Source organism: Oncorhynchus kisutch, linkage group LG18 (genome assembly GCF_002021735.2).
Source record: "Oncorhynchus kisutch isolate 150728-3 linkage group LG18, Okis_V2, whole genome shotgun sequence".
Lineage (NCBI taxonomy): Eukaryota > Metazoa > Chordata > Actinopteri > Salmoniformes > Salmonidae > Oncorhynchus > Oncorhynchus kisutch.
Genome location: NC_034191.2, coordinates 46,397,985 through 46,417,267, shown reverse-complemented (window position 1 = coordinate 46,417,267; position 19,283 = coordinate 46,397,985). Strand labels below are relative to the sequence as shown.

Below are 19,283 nucleotides of genomic sequence, written 5' to 3'. Positions count from 1 at the left end.
TATTTTGATTGGTTTAATACTTTTTAGTTACTACATGATTCCATATGTGTTATTTCATGGTTTTGATGTCTTCACTATTATTCTACAATATAGAAAATAGTCAAAACAAAGAAAAACACTTGAATGAGTAGGTGTTCTAAAAACTTTTGGTAGTGTATTGTTTAGCTGGAATGGAATGTTCATATCCTGTGTACACAGAGTGTACAAAACGTTAGGAACACTTTCCGAATATTGAGTTGCACCCCGTTTGCCCTTAGAACAGCCACAATTCGTTGGGGCATGGACAACAAGGTGTCAAAAGAATTCCACAGGGATACTGGCCCATGTTGACTCCAATGCTTTCCACATTTGTGTCAGTTGGCTGGATGTCTTTTGGTGGTGGACCATTCTTGATACACACACAGGAAACTGTTGAGCGTGAAAAATCCAGCAGCGTTGCAGTTCTTGACACACTCAAACCTACTAACAGGGGTTCAAAGGCACTTAAATATTTTTTCTTGCCAATCACCATATAACTGGCACACATACACAATCCATGTCTCAATTGTCTCAAGGCCTGGAAATCCTTCTTTAACCTGTCTTCCCGCCTTCATCTTCACGAATTAAAGTGGATTTAACAGGTGACATCAATAAGGGATCATAGATTTCACATGGATTCACCTGGTCACTCTATGTCATGGAAAGAGCAGGTGTTCCTAATGTTCGATACAATTAGTGGATTTGACTGTGATATGTGGTAGTCTCACCTAGCTATCTTAAGATGAGTGCACATACTGTAAGTCGCTCTGGATAAGAGCACCTGCTAAATTACAAAAAAAAATTAATCTAAATATTTTATACACAGATCTCATATTACAGAACTTAATTATTATAATTTTTTCAAATTTCAATATTGATTTGTACATTTATTTATAAAACATGTAGTTATTTGTTACATTTCACTGTGTAAAATTGAAGTCGGAAGTTTACATTTAGGTTGGAGTCATTAAAACTAATTTTTCAACCACTCCACAAATTTCTTGTTAACAAACTATAGTTTTGGCAAGTCGGTTAGGACATCTACTTTGTGCATGACACAAGTAATTTTCCCAACAATTGTTTACAGACAGAGTATCACTTATACCTAACTCACTGTATCACAATTCCAGTGGGTCAGAAGTTTACATACACTAAGTTGACTGTTAAACAGTTTGGGAAATTCCAGAAAATGATGTCAAGCTTCTGATAGGCTAATTGACATAATTTGAGTCAATTGGAGGTGTACCTGTGGATGTATTTCAAGGCCAACCTTCAAACTCAGTGCCTCTTTGCTTGACATTAAGGGGAAATCAAAAGAAATCAGCCAAGATCTGGGAGAATTTTTTTTTTAGACCTCCACAAGTCTGGTTCATTCTTGGGAGCAATTTCCAAACACCTGAAGGTACCACGTTCATCTGTACAAACAATAGTACGCAAGTATAAACACCATGGTACCACGCAGCCTTCATACTGCTCAGGAAGGAAACCATCTCCTAGAGATGGACATACTTTGTTGCAAAAAGTGCAAATCAATCCCAGAACAACAGCAAAGGACCTTGTGAAGATGCTGGAGGAAACAGGTACAAAAGCATCTATATCCACAGTAAAACGAGTCCTATATCGACATAACCTGAAAGGCCGCTAAGCAAGGAAGAAGCCACTGCTCAAAACCGCCATTAAAAAGCCAGGCTACGGTTTGCAACTGCACATGGGGACAAAGATCGTACTTTTTAGAGAAATGTCCTCTGGTCAGATGAAACAAAATTATAACTGTTTGGCCATAATGACCATCGTTATGTTTGGAGGAAAAAGGGGGAGGCTTGCAAGCCGAAGAACACCATCCCAACAGTGAAGCATGGGGGTGGTAGCATCATATTGTGGGGGTGCTTTGCTACAGAAGGGACTGGTGCAGTTTACAAAATAGATGGCATGAGGACGGAAAATTATGTGGATGTATTGAAGCAACATCTCAAGACATCCGTCAGGAAGTTAAAGCTTGGTCGCAAATGGATCTTCCAAATGGACAATGACCCCAAGCATACTTCCAAAGTTGAAGCAAAATGGCTTAAGGACAACAAAGTCAAGGTATTGGAGTGGCATCAGAAAGCCCTGACATCAATCCTATAGAAAATGTGTGGGAAGAACTGAAAAAGCGTGTGCGAGCAAGGAGGCCTACAAACCTGACTCAGTTACACCAGCTCTGTCAGGAGGAATGGGCCAACATTCACCCAACTTATTGTGTGAAGGTTGTGGAAGGCTACCCAAAACATTTGACCTAAGTTAAACAATTTAAAGGCAATGTTACCAAATACTAATTGAGTGTAAACAAACTTCTGACCCACTGGGAATGTGATGCAATAAATAAAAGCTGAAATGAATCACTCTCTACACTATTATTCTGACATTTCACATTCTTAAAATAAAGTATTGATCCTAACTGACCTAAAGACAGGGAATCTTTATTAGGATTAAATGTCAGGGATTGTGAAAAACTGAGTTGAAATGTATTTGGCTAAGGTGTATGTAAACTTCTGACTTCAACTGTATAATTTTGAATAAAAAAAATGATTATTTGTCTCTCTGAAATTAAACCATCAAGTGATATATTTTAAACAAATACATGTATGTCATTGAACAGCCCCATGCCATGATTAGATAGTGAAAAGCACACCAATCTCTTTCATAATTCATTTAAACAACAACAACAGCTAATTAACCAACATTTCTGAAAATGGATATATAGTGTTCTGGAATGAAACTCTTCAATTGTCATTTCACTCTCAATATGAAAATACACTATTTTGTACCAAAGGATTCTAAAGTAGGTAATAGTCATTTGTTAAACCATCAAAGCTATTTTTAGTGAGAGGAGGTCCTCATCCATGTCTCCTGACAGCAGGTTTAGTCTTCATGTATCTTTCATGTAGAAAGAGATCTGGGGCAGTATTCACAAAGCATCTCAGAGTAGGAGTGCTCACCTAGGGTCAGTTTAGCCTTTTAAATCATAATGAATAAGCGTGAGAACCTGATCCTTGATCAGCACTCCTACTCTGAGGTGCTTTGTGAATGTGGGCCCTGACCCCGTTATTGAGACACAAACCATTCTGATGCAAATTCCTTTTGGATGAGAGGCACAGATCGCAGATTATCCTACAGAGTCTTGAATCCCTCCAGGGGAGAGAGAGAGAAAATGACAGACATGATGCTACAGCACACAGACTAGTCAAAGAAACTAGACCATACAACTCTGATACTATATATTTGTCCAATCTGATTTTGCCACTGCCACTTTTAGCTTTGAGAAGGGGATAGAGACAGACAGACAGTCAGTTTCCTTTTCGTATTGACTACAAATATTTGCTGGGATAGCTTGATGGGCCAGTTTCCATTTCAGTCAAGCAGGAACAATACAGGCTGTAATGTTTTTGAGACCTAAAGCCTGGCAGGGACAATGGTCAATTCCATGAGGTCAGACAGAAGTTCCCATCATCTGAATCAAACGTCAATTCAATTTAGACCTACATTACCTACATTTCCTTCATGCTCATTGTTGATGTGTTTTTTGATAAGTAGAATACATGTGCGTCACTGCATCTTACTGAAGGCTGCCTTTTAATGATTAGGTTACATGTTAGATTAGGTTACATGTTTGTATTCTCTTCACTTCTATATCTTAATGTTGTCTGTATGTTTCTCTGACCTAAACAGATGGACAGACGCACAGACAGACAGAAGGTGCAGGTCTGCATGCCAATGAACATCCAGAAGGAGAGTGCTAATGAAGACAACAGTGCCGTGCTATGATGGGAGGAGGGTACCTCCAGTAAAAACGTGCCAGAGCTTCTAGCCAGCTGTGCAGTTCCAAATGCAAAGCAACCTTGCTAACAACTCTCTCTCTCTCTCAGCTCTTGTGGGAGAGTATTCACTTACCCAGAGGGAGAAAGGATGTGCCTATTCAAAGGCTAACAAGTAATAGCTTACTTTGTTTATAGTAATTTGTATGATGGCACATCTTTGAAGCAATAGCCTTCCGGCCCTCTCAACATCAAATCAACTTTTATAATGGTTGGGCAGCTTATTCCTCTAAAAAGTGATTTGGGGTCCCTAACTGGAGCTGATACTTGTTATGTGTTATCTGAACACGAGATGTTACAAGCTTCATTGAACCTCAAAATAAGATCCCTGCAAAATCAATCTAGTGGCTATTTCTGCCTATATGCAAATCCACATTTATATATGATAATCCACAAGACATAACAATCATTGCGTAACATCATGCAGCTCTGCGAATCCGTGTAAAAATGGCTCTTGCTATACAGTTGCTAGTAAAAGTTTACACACTCCTTGCACAATCTTCATATTTTTCTGCCTTAAAATAACATCAAAATAGGCAATATCTTTTTTTTTATCCTACCGATCTACACAACCTACTCCAGATTTTCAAAGTGAAAGAGAAAATATAAATATTAATATAAAGTAATATTAAGATGTTTGATTGCATATGTTTTCACACCCCACAGTTAATACTTGGTGGATGCATCTTTGGCAGCCATTACAGCTGTGAATAATTTAAAATAAGATTCTACCAACTTTGCACAACTCTTAGGGCAACATTTATTGATTGTTTTTGTCAAAACTGCTCAAGCTCAGTAAATTTAGTCGGGAATTATTGATGGACAGCATTATTTAAACTTTCAATTTCAAGCAAATGTAAGTCAGAAATGAGACTGGACCACTCAGAAACACTTAACACCCATTGGAAAGCTATTCTGGTGTGTCTTTGGTACTAACATTTGTGCAATTGTCCCACTGAAAAATTCAACTCTATACCAGGGTTAAGTTTTCAGAAGAATGAGGCAGGGTTTTACCTAGGCTTTGCTCCTTTCATATTTATTTTTATCCTGACAAACTCCCCTGTCTCTTTCGGTAACAAGTCCGCCCATAAGGTGATGCTGGAACATTCGGCAGCTCTAACTAAAGGCTAGAGATGCCGCTTTCAAGGAGCGGGACACTAATCCGGATGCGTATACAATATTCCGCTACGACCTCCGACGAGCCATCAAACAGGCACAGCGTCAATACAGGACGAAGATCAAATCTTACTACGCCGGCTCTGAAGCTCGTCGGATGTAGCAGGGCGTGCAAACTTTCATGGATTACAATGGGAAACCCAGCTGTGAGCTGCCCAGTGACGCCTGCCTGCCAGACAAGCTAAATATCTTCTATGCTCGCTTCAAGGCAAGCAACACTGAACCATGCATGAGAGCGTCAGCTGTTTCAGACTACTGTGTGATCTCGCTCTCCGTAGCCAATGTGAATAAGACCTTAAACAGGTTAACATCCACGAGGACGAAGGGCAAGATGGGTTACAGGATGCATACTGAGAGTTTGCGCTGATCAGCTGGCAAGTGTCTTCATGGACATTTTCAACCTCTCCCTGGCCCGGTCTGTATTGTTTCAAGCAGACCACCATAGTCCCTGTGCCCAAGAATGCCAAAGTAACTATCGCCCAGCAGCACTCACATCTGTAGCGATGAAATGCTTTGAAAGGCTAGTCATGGCTCACATCAACACCATCATCCCAGACATCTTGGACCCACTCCTATTCGCATACTGCCCCAACAGATCAACAGATGACGCAATCTCTATTGCACTCAACACTGCCCTCTCCCACCTGGATAAGAGGAACACCTATGTGAGATTGCTGTCACTGACTGCAGCTAAGCATTCAATCCCATAATGCCCTCCAAGCTCATCACTAAGCTCAGGACCCTGGGACTGAACACCTCCCTCTGCATTTGGATCAGACAGAAGTTTGACGGACCGCCCCTAGGTGGTGAGGGTAGGCAACAATATATCCGCCATGCTGACCCTCAACATGGGGGCCCCACGACTGCGTGGCCGTGCACGACTCCAACACCTCATTAAATTTGCTGACAACATGACGGTGGTAGGTAGGCCTGATCACAGACAACAATGAGACAGCCTATAGGGAGGAGGTCAGTGACCTGGCAGTGTGGTGCCAGGACAACAACCTTTCCCTCAACATCAGCAAGACAAAGGAGCTGATTGTGGAATACAGAAAATGGAGGGCCGAGCACGCCCCCATCCACATCATCAACAGGACTGTAGTAGAGGGGGTTTTGATTCAAGTTCCTCATTGTACACATCAATAAGGACATGGTCCACACAAACACACTCCAACACAGTTGTAAAGAAGACACAGCAACACCTCTTCGCCCACAGGAGGCTGAAAAGATTTGTCATGGGCCCTCAGATCCTCAAAAGATTCTACAGCTGCACCATTGAGAACATTTTGACTGGCTGCATCACCGCTTGGTATGACAACTGCTAGGCATCTGACTGCAAGGCACTACAGAGGGTAGTGCGTATGGCCCAGTACATTACTGGGGCCGAGCTCCCTGCCATCCAGGACCTCTATACCAGGACCTCTAGGCCCTATATATGTCAAAGACTCCAGCCACCCAAGTCATAGACTGTTCTCTCTCTACTGCCGCATGGCAAGTGGTACCGATACACAAAGTCTGGAACCAACAGGACCCTGAACAACTTATACACCCCCAAGCTATAAGACTGCCTAAATAGTTAAAGTGGCAATATGTAACTTTTCAGGCGACCCGGCCAAATTCACATAGAAATGTGAATTATAGATCTATCATTCTACTTGAATTATAGATATATCATTCTAAGAAGCAGTAGATCAATTCTATAAGCACTATTTCAATGCTTCCCTTTCTTAAGTTTTGTTTTTGCATTTTTTACTTTCAATTTTGTACACCAGTTTAAACAACTGAAACAACAATATTGTTGTTTATGGGAAATATATTTCACAGCGGTTTAGATAGTACAATGATTCTCTACACTATACTAGCTTATTTGTCACATAAACTAGGTGACCTATTAGAGTTTTAGCAACCAGGAAATGGCAGATGGATTTCTGCATAGTGCAACTTTAATCAAATAGCTACCCGGACTATCTGCATTGACTACCCTTTGCACTCTTTTGACTCATCTGCTGCTACTGCTTATTATGTATCCTGGTGCCTAGTCACTTTACCCCTACCTATATGTACATATATACCTCGATTACCTCGTACCCCTTCAAAGCGACCCGGTACTGGTACCCTGTGTATATATATACTCATTGTGTATTTATTCCTTGTGTTATTGTTTTTCTATTGTTTTTCTATTTTTCTCTCTGCATATATATGATATGACGTCAATAATGCACCCACCTTTCTTTCCCCACCATGGTCCCTCAGGAACTGAGTAGCAGACATCTTTGAATTCAATGTTAACTGCTGGTCGACGTGGCAGGTAGGAAAAACGTTGGGCTTCAGTTAGACTGTTCTCCACTTTCTTGAGATGCCCATGTAATAATGGAGTCTGTTGACTTCTCACATGATTGGATACCACCTCATCGATAGATACACATACAGTTCTGGGGTCCAGCATCAGATCAGGAGGCCCATTGGTGTTCTGGTGATGATGAAGAGAGAGGTAAAATAGGTGGTTTGGGGTATAAAATTTTTGAATTATCAAAAAGTTAGCAAACAAAATGCGGCAGGTTTACACTGGCCACCTCACCACTTGTTTTGATAACAATCATAGACAATTCTTGTGATGCAAGGAATGACAGTCCATGACATCCAAATGATGTTTCAAACATTTGAGGCTATACATTGTTTGTTTACGATCTTCTTATTAAAAAATAAAATTGAGTAAAAAAACTTTGGGTTATTATAGACCAAGACAGTTTTGTTAAGACTGAGAGGCATTTATAAGTTATATTCTTCAAGAATCAATATCAATAATTGTAATTTGACCACTAAACAGATCCCAGACAACAATAAAACTTGAATACAATAAAGATATCTTAAAAAACAATTAATTGATAAGACATGTACATGTCTGATCATTTCACCTTTCAGATTACGATTTAGGCAAAGTGCATATTGGCATAGGCTACTGTAGGCTACTGCAGAGTCGCCTAATCTGTTTCTATCTATATGCAGTGTGCCGGGGGTTACAATCGGACAAAGCTTAGCTTACTCTGAGCGCAAAGAAAAACAACAGCCAAGCAAAATAATTAGCCTGATACTGATGAACTACATGGTATGTGTTAACTACATATTCAAATTGAGTAATTCAATATTGATTATTGAAGAATGAGGGCAGCCATTCTATCTATGGTTCATACACAAAATAATGCTGTGTTGTTTGGTTGACCCAACTGCTGGGTTAGAGGCAAATACATTTGATTGAGTTATAATTTCAGAACAAAAATATTGTCATACTGAAGTAAGAACAGACAAACACCAAAGAAAAGACACGGTGTATAAATACATTTGATTGATTGAGTTATTTTCAGAACCAAAATATTGTCATACTGAAGTAAGAACAGACAAACACCAAAGAAAAGACACGGGTGTATAAGGTAATGTCAGCTAACTGTCAGTAACTGTCAGCTAGTTGGATTGTTTTCTTTAAAAAGAGCACGGTTGGGTTGTTGATGCTGGGTTATTGGTGCTGGGTTATTGGTGCTGGGTTATTGGTGCTGGGTTATTGAGACATGTAGATATGTACTATATGTAGTTCAGTGGGGGGTGTGGCTTTCAGATTGTTGTAAGAGTAAATGTCATTCTTGTTCATCTGTTCTGTTGTATAGTTATCACATGTTATGGTAGAACATTTACATTTTTTGTAGCTTCAATGAGCCTTAAGTTCCCTTTAAAGCCTACACAAATTCCATTGTCGGGATAGATACCACCTTATTATAATATGTAATAAACAATCTTAATATTCTAGAAGAATGTGCAAAATAATAAAGATTTTAAGGAGACATTTTATTTGCAGTATCTAAACTTAACATGGTGAGAAGGAATGACATTTACTCTCATGAATAATATCTATCAGAAAGCCACACCCTAATAAGCCACGCCTCCTGAAAATAACCTAGTTACATAAAAAAAACACAGCTGCTAGGTCAACCCAGCATGAAATTAAAAATACCCAATTGATGGTTAAATTAACACATGTTTAGGTAATCCCAACAACCCAACATGTTGAGTTATTCACGCAACCCAACTGTCTTGGTCAAAATAACCCAGCATATGCTCTTTCCAATATTTACCCAGCCCTGGGTTACCAAATAACCCAAATTGGGTTCTTTTTAAGCCAGCATTTCTTTTAAGGTCCATAAATTAAAACAAAAAGCCTAAATGAGAAACTCACACACTGATATAGTCATGTTGCCTAATAATCAACAAATATTGTTATCAATATTGAAATTATCATGATTTGAAAAGGAAAAACATCTATTAATGTATTTCCCACAGTATTGACACAATCATAATGTGTTTCCATTATTTGTAGAGGGGTTATTCTCATCTAGGCTGCCTATTATGATGAACAATTTTGGATGAGCAAAACTGATCGGCTATGAAAAGCCAAATGTAATTTACTCCTGAGGTGCTGACCTGTTGCACCCTGTGATTATTATTATTTGACCCTGCTGGTCATCTATGAACATTTGAACATCTTGGCAATGTTCTGTTATAATCTCCACCCGGCACAGCCAGAAGAGGACTGGCCCACCCCTCATAGCCTGGTTCCTCTCTAGGTTTCGTCCTAGGTTCTGGCCTTTCTAGGGAGTTTTTCCTAGCCACCGTGCTTCTACACCTGCATTGCTTGCTGTTTGGGGTTTTAGGATGGATTTCTGTTCAGCACTTTGTGACATCAGCTGATGTAAGAAGGGCTTTATAAATACATTTGATTTATTTAAATTGGATTGATAGAAAAATGCTGATCAGACATGTTCATTTATAGAAATGCATTGAAAGAAATGCACAAGGCCAACATTGTAAATAAGCATTTGCTCATAATCAACTTGCCTGGTTCAATAAAGGTTCAATAAAATAATGAAATGATGTCATTTAAGAAAATACCATCAATATTACCACAATACATTGTCACAATCACGTTATTCATGTTTAATGAATAAGAGTTTTCTTACCATTATGATGGAGTTAGTGACAGTGGCGTTATTAACAGAAAAGGCTGCCATAACACAATCCATTCCCCCTCGATTTTTTTCTCCAATAAAAGGACAAAAATATCCCACCTAATAACCTGCAAACATCTGTTGCATCGCCGCTTCGTGTGCACTGCGCTCGATGTGTTCACTCTTTCTATTTTTTCCCGCGTGTCTAGCCCTGTGCCCAGGACGAAATAAGTAGCCTATTTGTTTACAAGCGCACAACCAACTACAGTGTTAGGAATGTGACGTCACAAACTGGACTGGCGACAACTGGAGGTGTATGGGTTGAAGGAGCATACATGGACAAAGACACTCGCCTCTCTCCAGAGTTGTTGTTCGTCGAATTGCACAATACGCACCTAAGCTTCAATTTGCCAGACACGATGTAGGCCTACAATACAAACATTATAATAGGCTAAATAGCTGAGCTGAGATTACGTTCTCTTACGCTTCGAACACACCAACAGCTCGTACACCAGAATTACATTCATTTCCAATGAAACGCTGCGTTTTGCCTTGCAGCATTGCGTTGCAGAGGCAGTGCCTTCGGTGTGGTACATAAATGGAATTTATCGAACATATGTGTCTAACTGTATGCGTAGACGGCTTGACAGAAATGGTAGCAGAAGGTGAATGTTGAACTTTTGTTGCATACATATCCAGATGATGCTGAGTATTCTTTTGAGCAAAACACTGTCGGTGTGTTGGAAACGTTATGTTAACAACAACATTGATACTTGTAAAAATGTCAATTCTGAAAACGCTTATCGTTTGTCTTGTACAACTGGGGTGCTGAAATTCTAACGTTTAATAAAAACTTTGATCCCCTGCTGATTTTGTACGTTTGCCCACTGACAAAGAAATGACCAGTCTATAATTTTAATGGTAGGTTTATTTGAACAGTGAGAGACAGAATAACAACAACAAAAATCCAGAAAAACGCATGTAAAAAATATTATACATTGATTTGCATTTTAATGAGGGAAATAAGTATTTGACCCCCTCTCAATCAGAAAGATTTCTGGCCCCCAGGTGTCTTTTATACAGGTAACGAGCTGAGATTAGGAGCACACGCTTAAAGGGAGTGCTCCTAATCTCAGTTTGTCACCTGTATAAAAAAAAAGACACCTGTCCACAGAAGTCAGATTCCAAACTCTCCACCATGGCCAAGGCCAAAGAGCTCTCCAAGGATGTCAGGGACAAGATTGTAGACCTACACAAGGCTGGAATGGTCCTACAAGACCATCGCCAAGCAGTTTGGTGAGAAGGTGACAACAGTTGGGGCGATTATTCGCAAATGGAAGAAACACAAAAGAACTGTCAATCTCCCTCGGCCTGGGGCTCTATGCAAGATCTCACCTCGTGGAGTTGCAATGATCATGAGAACGGTGAGGCATCAGCCCAAAACTACACGGGAGGATCTTGTCAATGATCTCAAGGCAGCTGGGACCATAGTCACCAAGAAAACAATTGGTAACACACTGCGCCGTGAAGGACTGAAATCCTGCAGCGCCCCAAGGTCCCCCTGTTCAAGAAAGCACATATACATTCCCGTCTGAAGTTTGCCAATTAACATCTGAATGATTCAGATGGCAACTGGGTGAACGTGTTGTGGTCAGATGAGACCAAAATTGAGCTCTTTGGCATCAACTCAACTCGCCGTGTTTGGAGGAGGAGGAATGCTGCCTATGACCCCAAGAACACCATCCCCACCGTCAAACATGGAGGTAGAAACATTATGCTTTGGGGGTGTTTTTCTGCTAAGGGTACAGGCCAACTTCACCGCATCAAAGGGACGATGGACGGGGCCATGTACCGTCAAATCTTGGATGAGAACCTCCTTCCCTCAGCCAGGGCATAGAAAATGGGTCGTGGATGGGTATTCCAGCATGACAATGACCCAAAACACACGGCCAAGGCAACAAAGGAGTGGCTCAGGAAGAAGCACATTAAGTTGCTAGGCCACTCCAGGACGTCTCCAGACCTTAATCCCATAGAAAATCTGTGGTGGGAGCTGAAGGTTCGAGTTGGCAAACGTCAGCCTCTAAACCTTAATGACTTGGAGAAGATCTGCAAAGTGGAGTGGGACAAAATCCCTCCTGAGATGTGTGCAAACCTGGTGGCCAACTACGAGAAACGTCTGACCTCTGTGATTGCCAACCAGGGTTTTGCCACCAAGTACTAAGTCATGTTTTGCAGAGGGGTCAAATACTTATTTCCCTCATTAAAATGCAAATCAATTTATAACACTTTTGACATATGTTTTTCTGTTTTTTTTGTTGTTATTCTGTCTCTCACTGTTCAAATAAACCTACCATTAAAATTATAGACTGATCATTTCTTTGTCAGTTGGCAAACGTACAGAATCAGCAGGGGATCAAATACTTTTTTCCCTCACTGTACATCCGCAAGACGAATGGGTGTGTTCCAATTGGGAAAGAGGGATACCTAAATCCAACGTATGCACTGCAACTGCCTCGGCAACGCAATGCTGCAAGGCAAAACGCAGCGTTTCATTGGAAATGAATGTAATTCTGGTGTATGAGCTGTTGGTGTAGGCCTACAATACAAACCCACTCGTAGCACGCACTCCAGCAGGTATATCTCACTGGCCACCCCCAAAGCCAATTCCTCTCCTTTGGTCGTCTTTCCTTCCAGTTCTCTGCTGCCAATGACTAGAACGAACTGCAAAAATCTCTGAAGCTGGAGACTCATATCTCCCTCACTAGCTTTAGCCAGCTGCTCACAGATCACTGCACCTGTACTGCCCATCTGTAAACAGCCCATATATCTACCTACCTCATCCCCATACGGTATTTATTTATTTATCTTGCTCCTTTGCACCCCAGTATCTCTACTTGCACATTCATCTTCTGCACATCTACCATTCCAGTGTTTTAATTGCTATATTGTAATTACTTCGCCACCATGGTCTATTTATTGCCTTAACTCCCTTATCTTACCTCACTTGCACTCACTGTATGTAGACTTTTTGTTTTCTTTTGTTCTACTGTATTATTGACTGTATGTTTTGTTTATTCCATGTGTAACTCTGTGTTGTTGTATGTGTCGAATTGCTATGCTTTATCTTGGCCAGGTCGCAGTTGCAAATGAGAACTTGTTCTCAACTAGCCTACCTGGTTAAATAAAGATAAAATAAAAATTAACTTCCTCTGCAACGCAATTCTGCAAGGCAAACGCAGCATTAAGATCTAGATTATGTAAGATCTAAATAAGCAGCAGCCACTTGTATTTAAATCAAATCAAGCTTTATTTATATAGCAATTGTCAGACATGAATCATGCGCCAAATACAACCTTACAGTGAAATGCTTACTTACAAGCCCTTAACCATCAATGCAGTTTTAAGAAAAATAAATAAATAATAATAATTAAAGAGCAGTAGTAAAATAACAATAGCAAGGCATATACAGGGGGCACCGGTACAGAGTCAATGTGCGGGGGCACCAGTTAGGTGACATAATAGTGGTAATAAACTCAGCAAAAAAAGAAATGTCCTCTCACTGTCAACTGCATTTATTTTCAGCAAACTTAACATGTGTAAATATTTCTATGAAAATAACAAGATTCAACAACTGAGACAAACTGAACAAGTTCCATAGACATGTGACTAACAGAAATGGAATAATGTGTCCCTGAACAAACTTGCAAAATCAAAAGTAACGGTCTGGTGTGGCCAGTATCTGGTGTGGCCATCAGCTGCATTAAGTACTGCAGTGCATCTCCTCCTCATGGACTGCACCAGATTTGCCAGTTCTTGCTGTGAGATGTTACCCCACTCTTTCACCAAGGCACCTGCAAGTTCCCGGACATTTCTGGGGTGAATGGCCCTAGCCATCACCCTCCGATCCAACAGGCCCAGACGTGCTCAATGGGATTGAGATCTGAGCTCTTCGCTGGCCATGGCAGAAAACTGACATTCCTGTCTTGCAGGAAATCACGCACAGAACGAGCAGTATGGCTGGTGGCATTGTCATGCTGGAGAGTCATGTCAGGATGAGCCTGCAGGAAGGGTACCACATGAGGGAGAAAGATGTCTTCCCTGCAACGCACAGCGTTGAGATTGCCTGCAATGACAACAAGCTCAGTCCAACGATGCTGTAACATACCGCCCCAGAACATGACGGACCCTCCACCTCCAAATTGATCCTGCTCTAGAGTACAGGCCTCGGTGTAACGCTCATTCCTTCTACGATAAACGTGAATCCGACCATCACCACTGGTGAGACAAAACCGCGACTCGTCAGTGAAGAGCACTTTTTGCCAGTCCTGTCTGGTCCAGGGACGGTGGGTTTGTTGCCGACGTTGTGAAGTTATTGGGATTTTTACGAATTATCTTTGAAAGACAGTGTCCTGAAAAAGGGATGTTTCTTTTTTTGTTTATATATAGTTTATATACAACACAATGCGCTTCACAGGAAGAACCAAATAAACAATTAAAATAAAAACTGAAACATTTTCTACACAATCAACATAAGAGTATAAAAAGCTGAAACACTAAAAAAGCACCCTAAGGAAAAGCAAAGCTTTGTTTTTTAAGATCCCTTTTAAATACAGTGCCTTGCGAAAGTATTCGGCCCCCTTGAACTTTGCGACCTATTGCCACATTTCAAGGTTCAAACATAAAGATATAAAACTGTATTTTTTTGTGAAGAATCAACAACAAGTGGGACACAATCATGAAGTGGAACGACATTTATTGGATATTTCAAACTTTTTTAACAAATCAAAAACTGAAAATGGGCGTGCAAAATTATTCAGCCCCCTTAAGTTAATAGTTTGTAGCGCCACCTTTTTCTGCGATTACAGCTGTAAGTGGCTTGGGGTATGTCTCTATCAGTTTTGCACATCGAGAGACTGCCATTTTTTCCCATTCCTCCTTGCAAAACAGCTCGAGCTCAGTGAGGTTGGATGGAGAGCATTTGTGAACAGCAGTTTTCAGTTCTTTCCACAGATTCTCGATTGGATTCAGGTCTGGACTTTGACTTGGCCATTCTAACACCTGGATATGTTTATTTTTTAACCATTCCATTGTAGATTTTGCTTTATGTTTTGGATCATTGTCTTGTTGGAACACAAATCTCCGTCCCAGTCTCAGGTCATTCTTCCAGAATGGTCCTGTATTTGGCTCCATCCATTTTAACCATCTTCCCTGTCCCTGCTGAAGAAAAGCAGGCCCAAACCATGATGCTGCCACCACCATGTTTGACAGTGGGGATGGTGTTGAGCTGTGTTGCTTTTACGCCAAACATAACGTTTTGCATTGTTGCCAAAAAGTTACATTTTGGTTTAATCTGACCAGAGCACCTTCTTCCACATGTTTGGTATGTCTCCCAGGTGGCTTGTGGCAAACTTTAAACGACACTTTTTATGGATATCTTTAAGAAATGGCTTTCTTCTTGCCACTCTTCCATAAAGGCCAGATTTGTGCAATATACGACTGATTGTTGTCCTATGGACAGAGTTCCCACCTCAGCTGTAGATCTCTGCAGTTCATCCAGAGTGATCATGGGCCTCTTGGCTGCATCTCTGATCAGTCTTCTCCTTGTATGAACTGAAAGTTTAGAGGGACGGCCAGGTCTTGGTAGATTTGCAGTGGTCTGATACTCCTTCCATTTTAATATTATCGCTTGCACAGTGCTCCTTGGGATGTTTAAAGCTTGGGAAATCTTTTTGTATCCAAATCCGGCTTTAAACTTCTTCACAACAGTATCTCGGACCTGCCTGGTGTGTTCCTTGTTCTTCATGATGCTCTCTGTGCTTTTAACGGACCTCTGAGACTATCACAGTGCAGGTGCATTTATACGGAGACTTGATTAAACACAGGTGGATTGTATTTATCATCATTAGTCATTTAGGTCAACATTGGATCATTCAGAGATCCTCACTGAACTTCTGGAGAGAGTTTGCTGCACTGAAAGTAAAGGGGCTGAATAATTTTGCACGCCCAATTTTTCAGTTTTTGATTTGTTAAAAAAGTTTGAAATATCCAATATCCAAACATAATTGTGTCCCACTTGTTGTTAATTCTTCACAAAAAAATACAGTTTTATATCTTTATGTTTGAAGCCTGAAATGTGGCAAAAGGTCGCAAAGTTCAAGGGGGCCGAATACATTCGCAAGGCACTGTATGTCCACAGTTTCGGCCCCCCTCAGGTTCTATGGCAGGCTATTCCAGAGGCAGGGGGTATAGTAACTCAAAGCTGCCTCTCCATGCCTCTTGGTCCTAGGCTTTGGGATCGTTAAAAGGCCAGAGGACCTGAGGGACCTACTGGGTACATAACTTAAAAGCATGTCTGAAATGTATTAGGGTGCTCAATAGTAGATAGATTTTGACAACCAATAGAAGCATCTTAAAATGAATTACAAAACTCACAGGCAGCCAATGCAGAGACTTTAAAACCGATGTAATGTGTGCTCTCCGTCTGGTCTTGGTCAGTACCCAATGGCTTTCTTGAGTAGGCAACACAGAAGAGCATTACAGTAGTCAAGCCTGCTTGCAATAAATGCATGGATGAGTCTCTGTATCAGCCTGAGATAGAAACGTCCGCACCTTGGCAATGGTGGTAAGGTGGTAAATTCCTAATGTGGGATTCTAAATTGAGTTCAGAATCTAAACTTACACCCAAGTTTTTTACCTAGTGTTTTATCTTTATTGCCCGTGAATTAAAATGTGCGGCCAAATTCTTTCTCTGTGCTTTGGCTCCAATAATAAGTACCTCGGTCTTGTCTTGATTTAGCTAGAGGAAGTTGTGAGCTGTCCAAGTGTTTCAATTACTAATACAGACTAATCATTTATCTGTGGAGCTAAAATCATTTGGTGACACAGACATTTAAAGTTGTGTTTTGTCTGCGTAGCAAGTGAAAATCAATGTTGGGCCTTCTGATAACACTGCCAAGGGGTAACATGTACAGAACAAAAATATAAACGCAACATGTAAAATATAGGTCCCATGTTTCATGAGCTGTAATTAAAGATCCCAGAAATGTTCAATATGCACAATAAGCACATTTCTTTCAAATTCTGTGCACAAATTTGTTTACATCCCTGTTAGTGAGCATTTCTCCTTTACCAAGATAATCAATCAACCTGACAGGTGTGGCATATCAAGAAGCTGATTAAACGGCATGATCATTACACAGGTGCACCTTGTGCTGGGGACACTAAAAAGGCCACTCTAAAAGGCCACTCTACTTTTCCCACATTTTTTTGTGTTACAGCCGGAATGGTATGGGCAGGCATAAGCTACAAACAACAAACACAATTGCATTTTATCAATGGAAATTTTAATGCACAGAGATACCGTGACAAGATCCTTAGGCTCATTGTCGTGCCAGTCATCTGTCACCTTCACCTCATGTTTCAGCATGATAATGCACGTCCCCATGTTGCAAGGATCTGTACACAATTCCTGGATGCTGAAAATATTCCACTTCTTCCATGGCCTGCATAATCATCATTCTTGTCACCCATTGAGCAGGTTTGGGATGCTCTAGATCGACATATACGACAGCGTGTTCCAGTTTCCACCAATACGCAGCAACTTCGTACAGCCATTGAAGAGGAGTGGGACAACTTTCCACAGGCCACAATCAACAGCCTGATCAACTCTATGCGAAGGACGTGTTGCGCTGCATGAGGCTAATTTTGTCACACCAGATACTGACTGGTTTTCTGATCCACGCCCCTACCTTTTCTTTTAAAGGCATCTGTGACTAACAGATACAAATCCGAATTCCCAGTCATGTGAAATCTATAGATTAATGAATTTATTTCAATTGACTGATTTCCTTATATGAACTGTAACTCAGTAAAATCATTGAAATTGTTGCATGTTGAATTCATATTTTTGTTCAGTACAGCTAGGCTAGCCTAAGCATAGAGCAGAGCTGTGTGACAAAATAATTGCACTAGTTTTTCAAATTAGATAAGGCATACTTTCACAAACTGTCTCTATTCCTGTCTCTTGTTCTTGTGTTGGGTACTTTCCTCTATCATGCGATCTGTGTGTATCTAAACTAACAAGTCCTGCAAACAGGATGCATGTTTTGGAATATTTTTTTTTTAGTACAGGCTCCCTTCTTTTCACTCAGTCAATTAGATTAGTATTGTGGGGGAGTAACTACAATATTGTTGATCCATCCTCAGTTTTCTCCTATCACAACCATTAAACACTAACTGTTTTAAAGTCACAATTGGCCTCATGGTGAAATCCGTGAGCGGTGTCCTTCCTCTCCTGCAACGGCGTTAGGAAGGACACCTGTATCTTTGTAGTGACTGGGTGTATTGATGCACCATTCAAAGTGTAATTAATAACTTCACCATGCTCAAAGGGATATTCAATGTCTGTTTTTCTACCGATCTACCAATAGGTGCCATTCTTTGTGAAGCATTGGAAAATCTCGCTGGTCTGTGTGGTTGAAATTAACTGCTCGACAGAGGGACCTTAGAGGTAGTCATTCAAAAATCATGTTAAACATGATTGCACACAGTGAGTCCATGCAACTTATGTGACTTGTTAAGCAAATGTTTACTCCTGAACTTATTTAGGCTTTTTATATATAAACAAAGGGGTTGAATACTTACTGACTCTCAAAACATTTCAGCTTTTATTAATTTGTAAACATTTCTAAAAACATAATTCCACTTCAACATTGTGGGGTATTGTGTGTAGGCCAGTGACAACTGAATTTAATCAATGTTCAATTCAGTCTGTAACAACAAAATGTGGAAGTAAATGGGTGTGAATACTTTCTGAAGGCACTGTAATGTGATGTGAATTAGGCGTGAGTGAAATCCTTGTCAAACCCGCAAGAGATAGGCCTACTGTTACATGTATGTCTAGATTGTTTAATTTCTATATGATCAACTCATAAATATTCTTTCAACTCCAATGAAATGTCCTGTCTGTGGCACAGAAACCAGACTTGCTGCCTTTTTATCAAGACACCGGCTGGTAACTCCTAACTGGTTAAGACTGCTCATGAGGACTCCTAAATATCTGTCGACTAGGTGGGACTCGATTTAAGGCTTCATGCATAGCTTTCACTTATACCCATAAGAGTAGGAGTAAAACAGTGCTACTCTCAGCACTTACGAGCAATTTTCTACTCTGTGACACTGTGGATACAGGCCCAGATCAGCACTCCTATTCATTGAAACACAGATCAAAAAGTAGACAATG

The 19,283-nt window shown here is 40.5% G+C and overlaps 1 protein-coding gene across 1 annotated transcript in view; it reads right to left on the bottom strand.

Moving 5' to 3' along the window:
* The window catches only part of LOC109909931 (ATP-binding cassette sub-family G member 1-like), a 48,200-nt gene extending 37,836 nt beyond the window's left edge, over positions 1–10,364 (bottom strand). Inside the window, exons 1-2 of the mRNA XM_031796851.1 lie at positions 10,055–10,364; positions 7,275–7,518 (exon numbers count right to left, since the gene is read on the bottom strand). Coding sequence (XP_031652711.1) covers positions 7,275–7,518; positions 10,055–10,117 — 307 coding nt within the window. The 5' untranslated portion in view covers positions 10,118–10,364. The remainder of the gene's footprint in view (positions 1–7,274; positions 7,519–10,054) is intronic.
* Between the last annotated feature and the right edge of the window lie 8,919 nt (positions 10,365–19,283).